This window comes from Pristiophorus japonicus, chromosome 11, assembly GCF_044704955.1.
Source record: "Pristiophorus japonicus isolate sPriJap1 chromosome 11, sPriJap1.hap1, whole genome shotgun sequence".
NCBI classification, from domain to species: domain Eukaryota; kingdom Metazoa; phylum Chordata; class Chondrichthyes; family Pristiophoridae; genus Pristiophorus; species Pristiophorus japonicus.
Window position 1 is genome coordinate 74,303,397 of NC_091987.1, and position 22,195 is coordinate 74,325,591.

Sequence of the window (22,195 nt, forward strand, 5' to 3'; positions counted from 1 at the left end):
GCTTGCGCATACACAGATTGCTCCTCCAAATTGCTCTAAAAAAAACGGATAGGGAACAGCAGTTAAATGAATGAAAATGATAATCTTACACATAACATCCTAAGGGCAGATACTTGTTTATTTCATAGGAGCGAGTCTTTGATATGAAACTGCGACTTGTTTCTCTGCAGATTGATTTCCTTCACCAATTGCTTCCCAGACTCGGGCAGGTCCATAATTTCGTGAACGTCGGGGCAGCGCGGGGGAAAGGTTGGATGAAAGATACCTGTCAATCAAATTGATTTTCGGTTGCTTTGATCCAATCGGATCACGGCTGGGCGGGATTGACTACAATTCCCAGAATTCCGAGAGCTGTTCTCGGGCGATACGTCAATCAGGGAGGGAATGGGCCAATGGGACGCAGAGATCCAGCCGGGACTTCCGATTAGTGAGGCTCCGACCGTTAGCGCAAATTTTCTCTCAGTACGAGTATCCTTAGCGCGAGCGAGGCATGGCACCTGTATGAGGGGCAGCGCGGCGGATACCTCATATTATTATATATATATGTCTGGAAATATTTTTTTGTAATTAAATATATATATTTATTACAGACGGCAAATCCATTTTTCCAATAATTTGAATTTATTTTTTGAGGAGAAAAAAACAGGCGACGGCACGGTGTACGGTTAAAAAAAATTCAAATTTTGCAAATAAATTAATTATGAAGAAGTTTAATTTCCGAAAGGTGTTAGACGGGTTGACAGCGGCGTCCTCCCCGGCTCACCCTGGCGGCAGCGGCGGACTCGGATCCGGGGCTGGCGGCGGTGGTGGCTGTGGTGCAGGCGGAGGCAGTGGCGGTGGCGGCAGTGGCAGCAGTAGCGGCGGCGGCACCGCGGGAGGAGGGAGAGGAGGAGCTGGGGACGCGGAAATACCGGAGACACTTACGTCGGAACACTTCCAGATCTGTAAGGTAAGGAAATAAACATGTCAAAAAATAGACTTCAATTAAAGGAAGAATAAAATAAACATCTGGTTTATTGTTGATAAACATAATAATGAGGTGAAAGACCTCAGTGTAACTGTTAGCTGTCTTATCTGTCTAGTAATCAAATTTAAAACTTTTACATTAAGAACTCAGTCATGAATTTCCCATCAGTTAGCTCATATTGAGAGCTAATAGTGAAGGATGTTGGCATTATTGATAACCCTGACACGGTGATTTGTGTGAAGATCGAATTAATTTGCACACTCACACACACACACATAACAATATTAAGCGGAGATTAATGATTAATGATGAAGAATATTGTAAAGATCCACTTGGTGCTGGGTTTAATGATGATGCCGATCGCATTTTGGTAAGGAAAATAAAAGCATACGGTATTCATTGTATCTTAACTAAAGTAACGAGTTTAATTTCTTGTATCTGAATTAACGCAGATCGTAATGAGGGGCTAGGCGAGTCGAAAAACTTAATGCAGAGCCCCGTAAACTAAATTAAATGTTTGTAAATTAATCGACATCCATATATTAGAGTCTGCTGAAATAAAGACTACAATAGAGTTCACATAGCAGATAAAAAGTACCTCAACTGTTAAGAATCCGCAAGATAACTTTATATACTGGAATTCAGTAAGTGTATTCTTCAAAATAATACATGCAGGAGGAGGGTGTCAAGGAGGTGGAGGTGCCAGAGACATCTTGCCTCAGAATATAAAGTCTGCAAGGAAACATTGACAACGAATGCTACAGGATGATATAAATGACTGGAGGTAGTTAAATATACACATCTCTGTGCTTGTCAAAAATCGGCTTAGCATTTACCTTTAGATAAATTAGCTTCAGGTCAAACATAAATTGAAGTAAATAGAAAACTAAGAGAAGACAAGAGCAAAATCAAAGGGGAGGGTTTTTCATTATTACAATATATTTTTCCATGTTGTGAAGAGAAGCAATTAATAGAATCTGGGGAAATAACATTCATGAACACTAGCTTGTAATTAAAGTTTTAATATTCTCAAATATATTATTTGAAACAATATGTACAATAAATAACCTGGAGATAAGATATTATCGGTCAATAATTTGACAGTTAAAGAGTGTGGCTTGTTTCTGTAAGTTGCAATATATAATAGAGAATATAGTGTGATTTTAAAAAAGGAGTGATCTGTAGAACTATCTAATGGTAAGTTAAATAATGTTATATCTAAAAATAAATGTGATGCAATATTATTATTACAAAGGTTTTCAGTGGCAATAGCAGTAGAGTGCATATTTTAATGTAAATTCATGAATTGCTTTGTAATTTTGGGTGTGTTTGTGTACACGCAAAAGAAGAAATGTTTACATGCAAAGAACTAAATATAAAATCCAAATTGTATGGGGTATGTACATTTATTAAAATATTTCTAGAATTACTGAGTTGTTATATAATATCAATAAATAGGAAAATATGAAAGTTATTTCTTCCCCACAAAATAAGTTGTAGTGGTCCTTAGCTTCTGAATAGCACTGGCATAATATAGAAATATATTATTTACAAATCACAATATGTGAGTAGCAGTCTATTTAAAGCATCTTTGTTGTGATTCTCTTAAATCAGCAAAATGTATTCTAAAGATCATGGTAGGATTTTTTTCTACTTGAGCAAAGTAACTTTTCAGAAAGTAGATTGCATTCTGCAGTGATTGGCATAATACTCTTGAAACATTTGTCACGCTGTGTTAATTCACCCCATGCGAGAGATGTTAGAATACAAAGGAAAGGAGCCAAGGATCTCTGAGTATTGAAAGTTAACTGTGGATTCAATAATATGCTTGGGGTGGAAACATCTGGTATAGTATGAGAACTTGTGCTGCAGAAATCGGGTTTTTGTGACGTATTTTAATATTTTTAAAGACAAGTGTGTGCTAGGACGTCAATGATGTTTTACCAAATGGCTATACGAAAAAATGAGTGCTGTAATATTGAAATGTAGTTGCAGGTTTAGGTAACCATGTCGCTAAGATAATTTCTATTTCTGTATGGACTCTTTTCTAGCATATAAAATCTGCATTAATTATTTTCTGTAATTTAAAAAGGCTATTATGTAGAATACCAAGATGTAATGAATACAACAAATTGCATTTCTATCACACTCCTCAGATGCAGGAAGGCATCTTAAACCACTTATAGGGCAATGGCATAAAATAAATAATAAGCCAGTTCAGGAAAGGGAAAACAAAGGGATGGGGTGAGGGTGGGCCAAAGCAGGACAAACAGGTGAGGTGCGAAAACACAGACTAGTTACTACTTTAAATTTTTTTTAAAAATCCTGCTATTTAACATTTTATTCCACTGGTATCTCTGATGGCTTCAAAATTCATTGATGTGACAGTTCAATGTAATTAACTTAAAATTGATGAATTGGTAGCAACAATGCAGCCTGTGAGGCATGTTTAGAATAAGTTCAGAATGTGAAGAAGCTCCTCCTTGGACTAAATAGAATTTTAGCGACAGAGTTGCTGACGTATTTTCACTCATGCGCTTGTGGTGCTGATGAAGAACTGTTGTAATGCACTGTCACTGCCAGTGCAATACCTATTTGTAATCATTTATACTCTTTGATTTTAGTGAAAAAATGCTGTTGAAGTCCTCAAAAGATTAACTAGTCCCTGGTGCGTGTATTAATATTAAAATAAACAATTGTTAGAATAATAAGTAGAGGATAATATATGATGGGAAGTGAGATATTGATTTTTATTCAGAAGTGAGAGACTGCATAACTCATGAGCACTGCAGACTTGAGAAGCAATGGTCTTTCTAAAATCAATCATGTCATTTCATCAAATTCTGTTTATTTTATGCCCTTTAAAAGCCAAAAAAGGCTTCATTCTTTGTTTTTAAATAATAATTCCTTTTTAATCTCCCAAAACCACTTTACTCACTGGGCTATGATGTAGTACAAACAGTGTCTAGAGTACTATCTACGCAAACTGAGGCTGTCACTTTCAGTGAAAACACTTATGTGAACATCACCAATGAAATATTCATACAGACATAAAGTATTATTTAAATAAACCAAAAGGAAGAAAGGAAGAATTTGCATTAATATAGCACCGTTCATGACCTTTGGCTGTAAAGCACTTTAGGACACCCTATGAAGTACTTTTGAAGTGTAGTCACTGTTGTAATGTAGGAAGCCAGTTTGCACTCAACAATGTGATAATGACCAAATATTCTGTTTTTGTGATGTTGATTGAGGGATAAGTATTGGTCAGGACACCGGGAATAACTCCCCAGCTTTAGTGCCATAGGATCTCTTACGTTCACGTGAGAGGGCAGACAGGGCCTCGGTTTAATGTCTCATCCGAAAGACTGTACCTCCGACAGCGCAGCACTCCCTCAGCACTGCACTGCACCGCACAACCTTCTGACTTAGAGGCGAGAGTGTTATCAACTGAGCCACGGCTGATAATACTCCAGAAGAGATAGGCACTGCAGACCCTCATGTCAACAATGATAAATAAAAGATTAAAGGAACCATCTTATTTGGTTATGCAGTTGAGTTGGTTGAATGATTTATACACACTTATCCTTTATGTTCCACTAAAAATGGGAAACATTTGACCTGGTTATTTTGGATGCATGAATTTGACTGTGCAGTGAGAGATTTATGTAGTGTATTAGCCAAAGATAAGACCATTTTACTTATACAATGGATAAGATGGACCTGTGAGAGAATAAAGGATCTGTAAATAGAACATTGGACAATTGCAGTATCATAGTATTAACTGTTCCTGTAAATATAGTAATACACAATTGGAATTTTATAGAGTAAGCTCTAAATCGACATGTTTCATGTTTTTGCACATACATAGGGGTCAAGTTTCGGGTCGCGCCTAGAACGGCGCAGCCCCGACATGGACACCTGTTTTTTGCGCCTAAAAGCACGACAAAAATCTACCTCGTAATTCTCGGGCTCCTTGCTGGTCCCTGGGAGCTCAGCGCAGCGCGCAGACAGCAGCGGGGGGCAGAGCCACAGAGACGCGCCGATTCTGCAAGTGGAGGAGGGCGGGGCTAAGTCAAATGAGGGAACGTCGTGCTGGCAGCCCTGCTCGTGCGCGTTGGAGCGCGCGTGCACGCGCAGTAGCCCAGAAACATTGGCACTCGGCCATTTTTAAAGGAACTTAAAGAAAAGTGCTGATTTGACTCGTGGACCTCTGGAAAGGCTTGGGATTGAATTTTAGTGATTTTTTGGTGTCTGAAGGAGTGCTTTTAGCAGCACTGTTGAATAAATCCCCTGCTGAAATCAGTGAGTGCTGCTTTTCACTGCTAAACTTCCAGAACAGGTGCTGCATAGGCGCATGCAAATTAAGGATTGTGTGTTTTGAAAAATAAAGAGTGTCAATTCAATACAGCAATGGAAACAACGTCCACCAAGAACAAAGAATTTCTTGCATGAGGAAGTGGAGATATTAGTCAACGTCATTGAGCAGAGATGGCAGGAGCTAGATACCAGCAACAGAGGTCGCATAAAAGTGCCACCTAAAGAAATGAAGAAACGTTGGAACCAAGTTGCAGAAGATTACTGCGCAGTGGTGCATACCATGAGATCTGGAAGCCAGTGTAAAAAGAAATGGCATGACCTTGGTCAAGCAGTTAGTGTAAGTAATATTTTCATTTTTTAATGTAATCGTAATTGTAACGTGACTATCTGTATGTCCCACCCTGCAGAAAGACGCACTCTGTAAAAAGTTATATTTTACTCTTTGCAGAAAAAATTGGCCCACAACAAAAGGGAAGCAACTCGAACAGGAGGAGGCATGCCCAATCTGCATCCACTGACACCCTTGGAACAGAGGGTAGCTGCTATGATGAGTCGTACATGAAGAAAAGCAATCAGTACAGCACAAGCTGGGCCCGCACGCGAGGAAGAGGGTAAGTCCTGAAAATGCATCGTGGCCCTTCAAATCAACCTGCTGCCTGGCCTCCCTTGCTGTTAAACATTTGACTGTTCTGATGTATTTTGCAGAACATGATGATGATGATGATGCTGCAAACCCTGAGGATCCTGAAGATGCAGAACAAGAACCAGTACAACCAGATGCGGACGATCCAGACTGGATGGTGGCGGCGATGACTGAAATGTCTACGGGGGAGAGCTTCCAAATTAATGTTTATGAGCCCCCATTAAGGGGCATCAGAGTTTCAACCCCTTGCATATAGGTTCTGGTTCCACCTTCCAGGGTTTTGATTCCGATGTTGCGGGTCCCAGTGGTGCTGGTGATATAATGGAGCAGTTTACACACATTCACCCACCATCCCAGCTCACGGCTCGCACTTGAGTGCTGTCGTCTGGAACACCGAGCGCCCCACCGTCCCAGCCCGCGCCTCTCTCTCTAGTACTGCCATCTGGAGCACAGAGCGTCCCACCATCTCAGCCTGTGCCTCTCTCTCTAGTACTGCCGTTTGGAACACTGAGCGTCCCACTGTCCCTGCCCGCGCCTCCCAGTGTAGTGGTGCCACGAGGCAGACACAGGCAGAGGAGAAGGAGATTGGAGACACGCTCTCCTGAGATGCAGCGTGCAACAGATGTGGCTCAGGTTGTGGCATTGGGTATGGAGACCAATGAGCTTACCCGATCACTCATCGGTAGCGTCAGTGGGTGAAGAGGTGACGGTCCTGATGGCAGAAATAGCAGTAATGACACGGGAACTTAGGGAGGGAATGTCCGAGGGAGTGCAATCGATGACACAGGCCGTCAGGGAGGGTATGCAAGTGACTGCACAGGCCGTCGGAGGGCATGCAAGTGTCGGCACAGGCCGTCGGGGAGGGTATGCAAGTGGCGGCACAGGCCTTCATGGAGGTAGCTGCTGCAATAAGGGCACACAGGCCGGCCAATCAAATGACACCCCCATGAAGAAGTGAACATTCACTGAGATGTGGATGAGAGATGGTTGCAGCCTTTCTTTGCTGCTTTTGTTCTTGTTCTTGATGTAGCTGTAGTAGCGTTTTTCAAATTGAAATTGTTTTGTAACTTTACAATTTATAAGTGACCTTAGGGTTTTTAAGTGATCTTATAGTGTAAATGCTCTCACATTTTGTATCTTATTAAATTTTGCACCTAAAAAGTGATCCTGAAGTCTAAGTGATCTTAAGAGTGTAAGATTTTTCACATTGAAATTGTTCTGTAACTTTACAAGTTTATAAGTGACCTTAAAGTTTTTAAGTGATCTTCAAGAGTCATATTAAAAAGTAAAGTTTGATACAGCAAATATTTTATTACAGTGACGTTAACTTTTCAATAAAATATTTTTTCGTTAAAACTGAATCATCTTCCATTAACACAACACAACGTAGGAACAACTCCAAAGAATAAACATGTCCATGCGCAACAGTGGTCGCAGAGCCCTCGAGCATCAGTAATTGAAGCGTTCACGGATGAGGGCTCGAACAATCGTCGAAGGAGCACAATGGACGGCCCTCCTCAGACCTCGTGCTCCGGCATCAGGCACTTGCATGCTTTCCTGATCGTCGTCATCATCCTCATCCTGCTCTTCCAAAATACTATCAAAAGGCACTGGACCCTCACGTGGGTCTTCTGGTTCCACTACCAGCTCCTGCTGCCTCATGATGGCTAAGTTATGGAGCATGCAGCACACAACAGTGAAGTGACCGACAATCTGAGGAGAGTATTGCAAGTGTCCTCCGGAATGGTCCAGGCATCGGAAACGCTGTTTCAATATGCCAATGGTCCTCTCAATGATGCTGCGCGTCGCAATGTGCGCCATGTTGTATTGACGGTCAGCTTCTGTCCGTGTCACGCATAGGGGCGTCATGAGCCAGGTGATCAGGCCATACCCTTTGTCTCCCAGTAGCCAGCTCTGCCCTTCTGGATGCTGTTCAAACATGCCAGATATAACGCTGTCGTGTAGGATGAACGCATCATGAGTGCTGCCAGGGTATCTCGCATCGACTGACATGATGCGCTGCTTGTCGTCACACACGAGCTGTACATTGATGGAGTGGAAACCTTTTCTATTCCTGTACTGCTCGGAATCCTCCACAGGTGCTTGCAAGGCTATGTGGGTACAATCAATGCAGCCCTGTACCTTTGGGAAGCCAGCAATCCTGAAGAAGCCCACAGCCCTCTCATGGATCGCTTGTGCGGTCATTGGGAAATTGATTAAGTCATTCCTCCGCGCATACAGTGCAGCCGTGACCTGGTAAACGCAGGCATGTATTGCACGTTGAGAGATGGCGCACACATCTCCAATTGTAGCCTGAAAAGATCCCGAGGCATAGAAGGCAAGTGCAGCTGTTACCTTCACTTCAACAGACAAGGCAGTTGGCGTTCTGCTTCTGGGCTGCAAATCTGCTCTCGGCATATCACAGATCTCAACGACAACTTCTCTGGGGAAACGTAGCCTTTTGACACAATCAGCCTTGCTCATGTCCAGGTACGTGGGTAAGGTCTCCTGCCCATCAGCCTATGGGCTATGACTTTCCTGGTGTGGTGAGCTCTAATCAATTCTCTCCTATGCAGTGAATTGCTGGCGAACCATTGCATAATCCGTGGTGTTGACAATGCAGCACCCATTCTGCAATTACAAATTTAAGTTTCAAACTGGCTATCTGGCTGCCTCTCCCTGTCCCTGGCCGAATGGCCTCCGCCTCCCTCGCAGCTCGAAGGCTGCTTGCTGCCGTTGTTGTTGGGCTGCGTCGAGTCACTGGCACCGCCCCTGTCTCCAACATGGAAGGCCTGCCTGAAGGCTGCTGCTGTTTCACACAGGTAGGAATATTCAGTATTTTGTATTTGCTTTGTTTATAATTTTTTATTCAGGATGGCTCTTTATTTGTATAAGTAAGACTGTTGAATGCTTGTAAAATTTAATTACTTCACTTCCCACCCCCCTCGTTCCTTACGCCTGATTTGTAACCTACGCCTGATTTCTAAAGTGTAGGCAAGGTTTTTCTGAGCGTACAAAAATCTAGACTTACTCCATTCTAAGTTAGTTTAGAGTAAGTTTTCACTGCCTAAACTTTCAAAACATGCGTAAGTGGCCGGACATGCCCCCTTTTGAAAAAAAAATCTGTTCCAAAATGAAACTGTTCTAACTGACTAGAACTGGAGCAAACTAAATTCCGAGAATTGCAATTTCTAACATACTCCATTCTAAACCAATTGCTCCAAAAAAATTGGGACAACTCAGGCCAAAACTTGACCCCATAATTTCTGTGAAATTAAATTATGGATTTAACTCTTGGAACTGGTAGTTACATGTTTTTTTACTGTTATGAATGCGGTCTTGTTTATTCTTGGACTACTCAAAAAATATGGGCAGAATTTTAGTTCTGAATATCAGCAGTATTTGTGCCATGGTACTAAAATTTTGTCTTACTCCGTGACATGATGAGTATTCCAATCATCATTTAGATGTTCTTCTGTTTACACATGTGCCCTACAGCTATCATCAATATGGAAGGGAACACTTCGGTATAGAGATCTCACCAGTAGTGAATGGAACTTTTATTATTGCCTCACCCCTTTGCTAGATAATTGAATATATCAGCATAATTGTCATTTGGGGCACCTGACTGATGTTGTAATTTTTTAGTTCAGGCATCTAAATGTAGTTTCATTGCTGATACGAAGGTGATACCTACACGTTGAAGAAATTAAAATATGATTTTGACACTTGTTGCATTGCTTTAATGGAGATTTAGGGTTACCTCCTTAGCAGTATGGTGTGAAATTCCTGTGATGCTGTTGAAGTAATTCTTTATTTTTGCATGTTGCTAAAATTAATGGCCCGAAATTTGCGGTCAGCGCCAATATTGACCTGGAAAAAAGCTGCCTACAAAGATCTAGCGATTGCTGGTGTGAATGTCACCTTTCCCAATCTTTGTTTGAAACTGGCGCCAAATCAAGTGAATCCTACGTGACCAGCAACAGTGATGTCTTCAAGCTGGCTAAACAGCCAATCACATTGAAGAATTCTCACAGGGACTTGAACACAAAAATCTTGGCAGACACTCCAGTGCAATGCTAAGGGAGTGCTGCACTGTTGGAGGTGCTATCTTTCAGATAAAACGTTAAACCGAGGCCCCGTCTGCTCTGTCAGGTGGATGTAAAAGATCCCATGGCACTATTTTGAAGAAGAGCAGGGGAATCATCCCTGGTGTCCTGGCCAATATTTATCCCTCAATCAACATAACAAAAACAGATAATCTGGTCATTATCACATTGCTGTTTGTGGGAGCTTCCTATGTGCAAATTGACTGCCGCATTTCGTACATTACTATGGTGACTACACTCCACAAGTACTCATTGGCTGTAAAGCGCTTTGAGATGTCCGGTGGTCGTGAAAGCTGCTATATAAATGCAAGTCTTTCTTTTATTCACTGGATGTGGGCGTTGCTGGCAAGGCCCGTGTTTATTTGCCATCCATAATTGTCCTTGAGAAGGTGGTGGTGAACTGCTGCCTTGAACCGCTGCAGTGTGTGTGGTGAAGTTCCTCCCACAGTGCTATTCGATAAGGAGTTCCAGGATTTTGGCTTGGCGACGATGAAGGAATGGCGATATAGTTCCAAATCAGGATGGTGTGTGATTTGGAGGGAAAATTAGGTGGTAGTGTTCTCATGCGCCTGCTGCCCTTGTCTTTCTAACTGGTAGAGGTTGCAGGTTTGGGAGGTGCTGTTGAAGAAGCCTTGCTGTAGTGCATCCTGTAGATAGTACACACTGCAGATATGGTGTGTCAGTGGTGCAAGGAGTGAATGGTTAAGATGGTGGATAGGGTGCCAATCAAGCGGGCTACTTTGTCCTGGATGGTGTTCAGCTTCTTGAAGGTTGTTGGAGCTACACTCATCCAGGCTAGTGAAGAGTATTCTTTATTAATACAGAAGATATCGAGCATAGAATATATGTCTTGGCATGTTGTGTTTCAAATTAGGTTTGGAAGGTTAAATTGAAGAAAAATGACAACTTTAGCCGAGCAGTTTTGATTAAGAAAATGATCTGAGATTCCTGCATTTTTTTTGTAAAATATTTTGTGGAATTGAACCCTTATGTTGAAAATTAAATCAAAATTGATCATATAAGTACAATTTGAAAGCTGTAGCTAAAAGAGTTGAAGTAGAACATGATCTTGCACTTTTTTTGGTATCAATTTCATATTGTTGTTCAGTTCAATGGATAAATTATAACTTTAAAAATGTTGGTTAGGAACAGTGAATTTGGATTTAGTTCACTTGTTTTTGATTATACAATGCTTTAATTTTAATGCAATTTGGTAATTCTTGATCAAATTACAACATTTATGAAAAAAATTGTTAACTTTCAGAGAACTATTTAAAAATAATTCTGGTGGCAGCTGTCCAAGTAATGTATATCAGAGATAGGAAAGATCAGTCAGCTTCTTAGCCATTTTTAGATTCAAGTGAATGGGCTCCAACGTGTTCTAACAAGTTTACAACAATTAGACCTTGTAGTTCCATAGCACTTTTAATATAGCAGAACATTTCAGGTGCTCAGTAGTTGGGGGTCAGACTTGAGCAGGAGAAAAATTAGGGAGGTTGTTAAAGGCACGACAAAAGAGGTAGGTTTTAAGAACGTTTTTGAAGGTGGGGAGAGATGTAGGAAAGTAGAGGGATTTAGGGAGACGATTCCAAAGTGTGGGAGCACAATGGCTGACGGCTCTACTACCAAGTGAAAGGGCGGTGGGGGGGGGAGGAGGCTGGTGAGAAGCACACAGTAGCTAGTAACCGTGAAGGGATGTAAGACTGGGGAGGTTACAGAGGTAAGGTGGAGTGAGGTAGCACATTTGTAGATGAAGCCAGTAATTTTGAACGTGATGTGCTAAAGGACAGAGAGCCGATGGAGATGGGGAACAGTGGTGATAGGTGAGTGGGACTTTAGGCAAGATAGAATGCAGTTGGGATGAGTTGGAGTTTATAAAGGGCGGAGCTTGGAAACCTAGTGTAAAAGCATAAATGAGGGTTTCAGTGGCAGTGAGATGAAGTTGCGGTGCAGATGGGTGATATTTCAGAGGTAAAAGTAGGTGGTCTTGGTGATGGATTACATAACAACATAAGAATTAGGAGCAGGTGTAGGCTATTCGGCCCCTCGAGCCTGCTGTGCCATTCAATAAGATCATGGCTGTTCATCTACCTCAACTCCACTTTCCTGCACTGTCCCCATATCCTTTGATTCCCTTAACGTTCAAAAATATATCAATCTCTGTCTTGAATATACTCAAAGACTGAGCCTCCACAGCTCTCCAGGGTAGAGAATTCCAAAGATTCAACACCCTCTGAGTGAAGAAGTTTCTCCTCATCTCAGTCCTAAATGGCTGACTTCCTTATTCTGAGACTTTGATCCCTGGTTTTAGACTCCCCAGCCAGAGGAAACATTCTTCCTGCATCTACCCTGTCAAGCCCTATAAGAATTTTAGTATGTTTCAATGAGATCACATCTCATTTTTCTAAACTCTAGAGAATATAGGCCCAGTCGACTCGATCTCTCCTCATAGGACAATCCCCTCCCCCCACCCCACCCCAGGAATCCATGAACCTTCGTTGCACTCCCTCAATGGTAAGTATATCCTTCCTTGGGTAAGGAGACCAAAATTGTCCACAATAATCCAGATGCAATTATATAATTGCAATAAGATGTTTTTATTCTTATACTCAAATCCTCTTGTAATAAAGGCCAGCATACTATTTGCTTTCTTAATTGCTTGCTGTACCTGCATGTTAACATTCAGTGACTCGTGTACCATGACACCCAGGTCCATTTGAACACCAACATTTCCCAATTTCACACTCTTTAAAAAATACTCTGCTTTTCAATTTTTTCTACCAAAGTGGATGACTTCACATTTTTCCACATATTGGGCCCAAGTTTCGGGCCGCGCCTAAAACGGCGCAGCCCGGCCCTGGATGCCCGTTTTTCGCGCCACAAAGTGCGCCTAAAAAAAACGATCTATTCTCCGGCTCCCTGCAGGTCCTTTGCAGCTCGGCGCAACGCAGCACGAGCTGTGGGGGGGTGGAGCCAGGTCCCTGCGCTGAAAGCAGTGCCGGGACCTCTGCACATGCGCGCTATAGTGGGCGTGCATGTGCAGTAGCTCCAGGCGCCCAAAACTGTGGGAGGGGCCCGAAGCACGCAGCCCCTAGCCCTGGCCGAATGGCCTCACTGGGGCTGCGTGCATAAGGCTCCTCCCACCCGACCGGACCCCCGCTCTCCCCACTCCCCCCGGACCCCGACCCGACCTCCACGCCCCCCCCCGGACCTCCGCGACTCTCTTTTCCCCCCCCCCCCCCCCCCTCCTCCGCGACTCTCCCACCCCGGACCTCCGCGATTCTCTTCCCCACCCCGGACCTCCGCGACTCCCCCCTTCCGCGACCCCCTCCCCCGGACCTCCGCGACCCCCCCCCTCCCGAGACCTGACGCCACCTACCTGTAAATCCAGCCCGAAGTATTGGGCCCGGCCGTTCAGCCTCCTTCTCTCCCTTCCCACTCCTTCCTTCCCTCCCCTCTCCTTCCTTCCCTCCCCTCTCCTTCCTTCCCTCCCTCCCTCCTCTCTCTCTCCCTCCTCTCTCTCTCTCCCTCCTCTCTCTCTCTCCCTCCGCTCTCCTTCCCTCCCTCCTCTCTCCTTCCGTCCCTCCTCTCTCCTTCCTTCCCTCCCTCCCTCCCTCCCTCCCTCCTCTCTCCTTCCGTCCCTCTTCTCCTTCCCTCCCTCCCTCCCTCCTCCCTCCTTCCCTCCCTCCTTCCTCTCTCCTTCCCTCCCTCCCTCCTCTCTCCTTCCCTTCCTCCATCCTCTCTCTCTTCTCCCCCTCCCCCCCTTCTCCCCCCCCTCCTCTCCTCCGCACCTCCTCTCCCCCACCCCCCTTCTCCCCCTCCCCTCGCTGTCAGAAACACAGACACTGACCGAGAGTGAGAGACACACACACAGACAGAGAGATAGAGACACTGACAGAGACACACTGGGGGGGCCGTTCCAGCACGCTTTTGGAGGACTCCCGGTGCTGCAGTCGGTAAGTAAAAAATGTTTTATTTATTGATTTAACATTTTTAATTTTTTAATTTTTTTTTGATTTTATTGGTTGATTTATTGATGTATTTATCATTTATTATTGATGATGGCTCTTTATTTGGAAAAGTGAAGTGTTTAATGTTTGTAAACTTCCCTTTAAACCCCCCCCCCCCATTCCCTACGCCATATTTGTAACCTACGTCTGATTTTCTAAAGTGTAGACAAGGTTTTTTTGAACGTACAAAAATCTTCACTTACTCCATTCTAAGTTAGTTTGGAATAAGTTTTCACTGCCTCAACTTTGAAAACAGGCGTAAGTGGCCGGACACGCCCCCTTTTGAAAAAAAATTCTGCTCCAAAGTGAAACTGTTCTAACTGACTAGAACTGGAGCAAACTAAATGCCGAGAATTCAAATTTCTAAGATACTCCATTCTAAACCAGTTGCTCCAAAAAAACAGGAGCAACTCAGGCCAAAGCTTGGCCTCTATATTCCATTTGCCATGTTCTTGCCCATTCACTTAGCCTGTCTATATCCCCTTGAAGCCTCTTTGCATCCTCCTCACAACTTACATTCCCACCTAGCTTTGTAACATCAGCAAACTTGAATATATTACATTTGGTCCCCTCATCCAAATCATTGATATAGATTGTGAATAGCTGGGGCCCAAACACCGTCCTTGCGGCAGCCCATTAGTTACAGCCTGCCAATCCAAAAATGATCCATTTATTCCTACTCTCTGTTTTTTGTCTGTTAACCAATCCTCAATCCATGTTAATATATTACCCCCATGAGCCCTAATTTTGTTCAATAACCTCTTGTGTGGCACCTTATCGAATATCTTCTGAAAATCCAAATACACCACATCCACTGGTTCCCTCTTATCTATTCTTCTAGTTACAACCTCAAAAAACTCTCTGTCAAACATGATTTTCCTTTCATAAATCCGTGTTGACTCTGCCCAATCCTATTATTATTTTCTAAGTACCCTGTTACCACATCCTTAATAATAGATTCTAGCATTTTCCCGAATACTAATGTCAGGCTAACTGGTCTGTAAACAGGAGCATTATCTGGTAAAGTTTAAGTGGGCATCCAGAAGTGCAGTGTTTCTGGCTGGGACTGAAAAAGATAGCTTTGGTCCTGCTAATGTTGAAATTCAAAAAGTTGTGGCTCGTTTCTGACTTGATGCCGAACAGGTAGTCGGCTAGCACATTGACAGTTGTGTCATTGAGGGTTGTGGTGGAGAGGTTAAGCTGAGTGCCTTTTGGCAAACAACAACAACAACTTGCATTTATATAGCACCTTTAACGTAGTAAAACATCCCAAGGCGCTTCACAGGAGCGTTATCAAACAAAATTTGACACTGAGCCACATACGCGATATTAGGGCAGATTACCAAAAGCTTGATCAAAGATATAGGTTTTAAAGAGCCTCTTAAAGGAGAAAAGAGCGGTGGAGAGGTTTTGGGAGGCAATTCCAGACCTTAGGGCCTCGGCAGCTGAAGGCATGACTGCTAATGGTGGAGTGATTAAAATCGGGGATGTTCAAGAGGTCAGAATTTGAGGAGCACAGAAATCGCGGGGGGCGGGGGCTGTTAGGTCTGGAGGAGGTTACAAAGATAGGGAGGGGGAAGGATTTGAAAACAAGGATGAAAATTTTAAAATCGAAGTGTTGCTTAACTGGGAGCCAATGTAAGTCAGCGAGCACAGGGATGATGTGTGCGCAGCACTTGGTCCGAGTTAAGACACAGGCAGCAGAGTTTTGGATAACCTCAAATTTACAGAGGGTAGAACTAGGGAGGCAAGCCAGGATTTGGTTGGAATAGTTAAGTATAGAGGTAACAAAGGCATGGATGAGGGTTTCTGCAGCAGATAAGCTGAGGTAAGGGCAAAGCCGAACGATGTTACGGAGGTGGAAATAGGTGGTCTTAGTGATGGCTTGGATTATGTGGTAGGCAGCTCATTTCGGGGTCAGATATAACACCAAGGTTGCGAACAGTATGGTTCAGCCTCAGACAATTGCCAGGCAGAGGGATGGAGTCGGTAGCCAGGGAATGGAGTTTGGCAGGGACTGAAGATCAGGGCTTCAGTCTTCCCAATGTTAAGTTGGAAGAAATTAATGCTCATTCAGTACTGGATGTCGGACAAGCAGTCTGACAATTTAGAGACATTGGAGGGGTGAGAGAGATGGAAGTGAGCTCGAGCTGGGTATCATCAGCATATATGTGGAAACTGACGCTGTGTTTTCGGATGATGTCGCCGAGGAGCAGCACGTAGATGCAAAATAGGAGGGGTCTAAGGATAAGTCCTTGGGCACCAGAGGTAAAGGTGCGGGAGCATATGAAAGCTGACCCCATGCTTAAAAATTATGATATGAACGGAAACATATAGCTGAAGAATGTGAGTAGGTCAAGGATAGAACCATGACGCATAACAGACGTGACCATGCGGGCATAGGAGAAGAAGCTATTGCACAAGACGTGCTAGCCGCGTTAGCACGAGAAGGAGCCATATGAGGACTGTGCAATGGAAGTCCATAGAGGTGGACATGGCGATGGAAGGTGCAGTTGATTGTGTCAAAAAGCGAGAAAACATGAGACTGGGTAATGTGCTACAGTCATAATCACACAAAATGTCATTGGCGATTTTGACCTAAGAAGTCACAGTAATGCTGGCAAAGTGATTGAGGGTAGTTTTTTTGGAGTGGGGTTACTATGGCAATTTGGAAAGGGGAGAAATGGTGTCTGAAGGAAGGGAGCTTGGAAGGCCATTCAGCTTATCGCATCTGCACTGACTATCTGAAAGATCTATCCGCTGAGTCTCTTTCCCCAAATCCTTAAAAACATTTCTTTATAAAATTCTTATTTAAAAGCTATTATGGATTCTGCTTCCACCACTGTTGAAACATCCTAGGTCCTAACAATTCTCTGAGTGGAAAAAAAAATCTCCTAATTGCTCCATTTGTTGTTTTGGTGATGATAAATTTATGTAGCCGAGTTACCGACTCACTGACCAGTGGAAATAGCTTACCTTACCAAAACTTTTCATGATTTTGAACTGCTCTAGCACGATGCTGAGAATGACGTGAGTATCACGTGTAGCGAGTTGGTCGTACCGCAGGGAAAGGATCCACAGCCAGATAGGGAATGGAAGACCAACAGGAAGAGCAGTGCAAGGAAGGTAGTGCAGGAGTCCCCTGTGGTCATCCCCCTGCAAAACACACACACTGCTTTGGGTACTGTTGTGGGGGATGACTCATCAGGGGAGGGCAGCAGCAGCCAAGTTCATGGCACCATGGCTGGCTCTGCTGCACAGGAGGGCAGGAAAAACAGTGGGAGAGCAATAGTGATTGGGGATTCAATGGTGAGGGGAATAGATAGGCGTTTCTGTGGCCGCAACCGAGACTCCAGGATGGTATGTTGCCTCCCTGGTGCAAGGGTCAAGGATGTCTCGGAGCGGGTGCAGGACATTCTAAAAAGGGAGGGAGAACAGCCAGTTGTCGTGGTGCACATTGGTACCAACGACATAGGTAAAAAAAGGGATGAGGTCCTACGAAACGAATTTAAGGAGCTAGGAGCTAAATTAAAAAGTAGGACCTCAAAAGTAGTAATCTCGGGATTGCTACCAGTGCCACGTGATAGTCAGAGTAGGAATCGCAGGATAGTGCAGATGAATACGTGGCTTGAGCAGTGGTGCAACAGGGAGGGATTCAAATTCCTGGGGCATTGGAACCGGTTCTGGGGGAGGTGGGACCAGTACAAACCGGACGGTCTGCACCTGGGCAGGACCGGAACCAATGTCCTAGGGGGAGTGTTTGCTAGTGCTGTTGGGGAGGATTTAAACTGATATGGCAGGGGGATGGGAACCAATGCAGGGAAACAGAGGGAAACAAAAAGGAGGCAAAAGCAAAAGACAGAAAGGAGATGAGGAAAAGTGGAGGGCAGAGAAACCCAAGGCAAAGAACAAAAAGGGCCACTGTACAGCAAAATTCTAAAAGGACAAAGGGTGTTAAAAGAACAAGCCTGAAGGCTTTGTGTCTTAATGCAAGGAGTATCCGCAATAAAGTGGATGAATTAACTCTGCAAATTGATGTTAACAAATATGATGTGATTGGGATTACGGAGACGTGGCTCCAGGATGATCAGGGCTGGGAACTCAACATCCAGGGGTATTCAACATTCAGGAAAGATAGAATAAAAGGAAAAGGAGGTGGGGTAGCATTGCTGGTTAAGGAGCAAATTAAGGCAATAGTTCGGAAGGACATTAGCTTGGATGATGTGGAATCTATATGGGTAGAGCTGCAGAATACCAAAGGACAAAAAACGTTAGTGGGAGTTGTGTACAGACCTCCAAACAGTAGTAGTGATGTTGGGGAGGGCATCAAACATGAAATTAGGGGTGCGTGCAATAAAGGTGCAGCAGTTATAATGGGTGACTTTAATATGCACATAGATTGGGTTAACCAAACTGGAAGCAATACGGTAGAGGAGGATTTCCTGGAGTGCATAAGGGATGGTTTTTTAGACCAATATGTCGAGGAACCAACTAGGGGGGAGGCCATCTTAGACTGGGTGTTGTGTAATGAGAGAGGATTAATTAGCAATCTCGTTGTGCGAGGCCCCTTGGGGAAGAGTGACCATAATATGGTGGAATTCTGCATTAGGATGGAGAATGAAACAGTTAATTCGGAGACCATGGTCCAGAACTTAAAGAAGGGTAACTTTGAAGGTATGAGGCGTGAATTGGCTAGGATAGATTGGCGAATGATACTGAAGGGGTTGACTGTGGATGGGCAATGGCAGACATTTAGAGACCGCATGGATGAACTACAACAATTGTACATTCCTGTCTGTCGTAAAAATAAAAAAGGGAAGGTGGCTCAACCGTGGCTATCAAGGGAAATCAGGGATAGCATTAAAGCCAAGGAAGTGGCATACAAATTGGCCAAAAATAGCAGAGAACCCGGGGACTGGGAGAAATTTAGAACTCAGCAGAGGAGGACAAAGGGTTTGTTTAGGGCAGGGAAAATGGAGTACGAGAAGAAGCTTGCAGGGAACATTAAGACGGATTGCAAAAGTTTCTATAGATATGTAAAGAGAAAAAGGTTAGTAAAGACAAACGTAGGTCCCCTGCAGTCAGAATCAGGGGAAGTCATAACGGGGAACAAAGAAATGGTGGACCAATTGAACAAGTACTTTGGTTCGGTATTCACTGAGGAGGACACAAACAACCTTCCGGATATAAAAGGGGTCGGAGGGTCTAGTAAGGAGGAGGAACTGAGGGAAATCCTTATTAGTCGGGAAATTGTGTTGGGGAAATTGATGGGATTGAAGGCCGATAAATCCCCAGGGCCTGATGGACTGCATCCCAGAGTACTTAAGGAGGTGGCCTTGGAAATAGTGGATGCATTGACAGTCATTTTCCAACATTCCATTGACTCTGGATCAGTTCCTATGGAGTGGAGGGTAGCCAATGTAACCCCACTTTTTAAAAAAGGAGGGAGAGAGAAACAGGGAATTACAGACCGGTCAGCCTGACATCGGTAGTGGGTAAAATGATGGAATCAATTATTAAGGATGTCATAGCAGTGCATTTGGAAAGAGGTAATATGATAGGTCCAAGTCAGCATGGATTTGTGAAAGGGAAATCATGCTTGACAAATCTTCTGGAATTTTTTGAGGATGTTTCCAGTAGAGTGGTCAAGGGAGAACCAGTTGATGTGGTATATTTGGACTTTCAGAAGGCTTTCGACAAGGTCCCACACAAGAGATTAATGTGCAAAGTTAAAGCACATGGGATTGGGGGTAGTGTGCTGACATGGATTGAGAACTGGTTGTCAGACAGGAAGCAAAGAGTAGGAGTAAATGGGGACTTTTCAGAATGGCAGGCAGTGACTAGTGGGGTACCGCAAGGTTCTGTGCTGGGGCCCCAGCTGTTTACACTGTACATTAATGATTTAGACGAGGGGATTAAATGTAGTATCTCCAAATTTGCGGACGACACTAAGTTAGGTGGCAGTGTGAGCTGCAAGGAGGATTCTATGAGGCTGCAGAGCGACTTGGATAGGTTAGGTGAGTGGGCAAATGCATGGCAGATGAAGTATAATGTGGATAAATGTGAGGTTATCCACTTTGGTGGTAAAAACAGAGAGACAGACTATTATCTGAATGGTGACAGATTAGGAAAAGGGTAGGTGCAAAGAGACCTGGGTGTCATGGTACATCAGTCATTGAAGGTTGGCATGCAGGTACAGCAGGCGGTTAAGAAAGCAAATGGCATGTTGGCCTTCATAGCGAGGGGATTTGAGTACAAGGGCAGGGAGGTGTTGCTACAATTGTACAGGGCCTTGGTGAGGCCACACCTGGAGTATTGTGTACAGTTTTGGTCTCCTAACCTGAGGAAGGACATTCTTGCTATTGAGGGAGTGCAGCGAAGGTTCACCAGACTGATTCCCGGGATGGCGGGACTGACCTATCAAGAAAGACTGGATCAACTGGGCTCGTATTCACTGGAGTTCAGAAGAATGAGAGGGGACCTCATAGAAACGTTTAAAATTCTGACGGGGTTAGACAGGTTAGATGCAGGAAGAATGTTCCCAATGTTGGGGAAGTCCAGAACCAGGGGACACAGTCTAAGGATAAGGGGGAAGCCATTTAGGACCGAGATGAGGAGGAATTTCTTCACCCAGAGAGTGGTGAACCTGTGGAATTCTCTACCACAGAAAGTTGTTGAGGCCAATTCACTAAATATATTCAAAAAGGAGTTAGATGAAGTCCTTACTACTAGGGGAATCAAGGGGTATGGTGAGAAAGCAGGAATGGGGTACTGAAGTTGCATGTTCAGCCATGAACTCATTGAATGGCGGTGCAGGCTAGAAGGGCCGAATGGCCTACTCCTGCACCTATTTTCTATGTTTCTATGTCTATGTTTCTATCACCTTATAACTATTTGTTCTAAAGAAAAGAGCCCCAATTTCTCGAGTGTCGCCTCATAACTAAGCCCTCATCCTTGGTGAATATTAGTGAATTTATTCTATATCCTCTTCATGATCCTGACATCCTTGCTGAAGGTGCTCAAAACGGCACGTATTCTAACTGCAACCTAACCAATGATTTATATAGGTTTAGCATCACCTCATAGCTTTTGTACTCTGTGACCCGATTTATAAAACTTAATCCCAGATTCTATTATTATTTCACAGCAGTTTCTGATGTTGGCTTGGATAAATGGCTGAGTGTTCAGGAGATTGGTCCGGAGTCAAGGGAGCAGGTGATGGGTCACAGTGAGGGGATAAGTCTGGTGAGGGCTTCCTTCCATCATGAATTGGCTAGGATAGACTGGCAAATGATACTTAAAGGGTTGACGGTGGATAGGCAATGACAGACATTTAAATATCACATGGATGAACTTCAACAATTGTACATCCCTGTCTGGTGTAAAAATAAAACGGGGAAGGTGGCTCAACCGTGGCTAACAAGGGAAATTAGGGAGAGTATTAAAACCAAAGAAGAGGCATATAAATTGGCCAGAAAAAGCAGAAAACCTGAGAACTGGGAGAAATTTAAAATCAGAGGAGGACAATGGGTTTAATTAGGAGGGGGAAAATAGAGTATGAGAGTAAGCTTGCAGGGAACATAAAAACTGACTGCAAACGCTTCTATAGATATGTGAAGAGAAAAAGATTAGTGAAGACAAATGTAGGTCCCTTGCAGTCAGAATCAGGTGAATTTATAATGGGGAACAAAGAAATGGCAGACCAGTTGAACAAATACTTTGGTTCTGTCTTCACTAAGGAAGACACAAATAACCTTCCAGAAATACTAGGGGACTGAGGGTCTAGCGAGAAGGAGGAACTGAAGGAAATCCTTATTAGTCAGGAAATTGTGTTAGGGAAATTGATGGGATTGAAGGCCGATAAATCCCCAGGGCCTGATAGTCTGCATCCCAGAGTACTTAAGGAAGTGGCCCTAGAAATAGTGGAAGCATTGGTGGTCATTTTCCAATGTTCTATAGACTCTGGATCAGTTCCTATGGATTGGAGGGTAGCTAATGTAACTCCACTTTTAAAAAGAAGGGAGAGCGAAAACAGGGAATTATAGACCGGTTCGCCTGACATCGGTAGTGGGGAAAATGTTGGAATCAATTATTAAAGATGTAATTAATAGCAGCGCATTTGGAAAGCAGTGATAGGATCTGTCCA

General features: G+C 43.8%; 1 protein-coding gene and 1 long non-coding RNA gene across 8 annotated transcripts in view; one reads left to right on the forward strand and one right to left on the reverse strand.

Annotated features, from left to right (window-relative positions):
- Window positions 1-456: 456 nt before the first annotated feature.
- The window catches only part of LOC139276085 (syntaxin-binding protein 5-like), a 671,748-nt gene continuing 650,009 nt past the window's right edge, over window positions 457-22,195 (forward strand). For all 7 annotated transcript variants that reach the window (XM_070893547.1, XM_070893550.1, XM_070893548.1 and 4 more), the window contains exon 1: window positions 457-949. In XM_070893547.1, coding sequence (XP_070749648.1) covers window positions 701-949 — 249 coding nt within the window. In that variant the 5' untranslated portion in view covers window positions 457-700. The remainder of the gene's footprint in view (window positions 950-22,195) is intronic.
- Window positions 653-22,195, reverse strand: part of LOC139276086 (uncharacterized) — a 116,498-nt gene continuing 94,955 nt past the window's right edge. Inside the window, exon 5 of the long non-coding RNA XR_011595807.1 lies at window positions 653-942. This is a non-coding gene — a long non-coding RNA (uncharacterized lncRNA). The remainder of the gene's footprint in view (window positions 943-22,195) is intronic.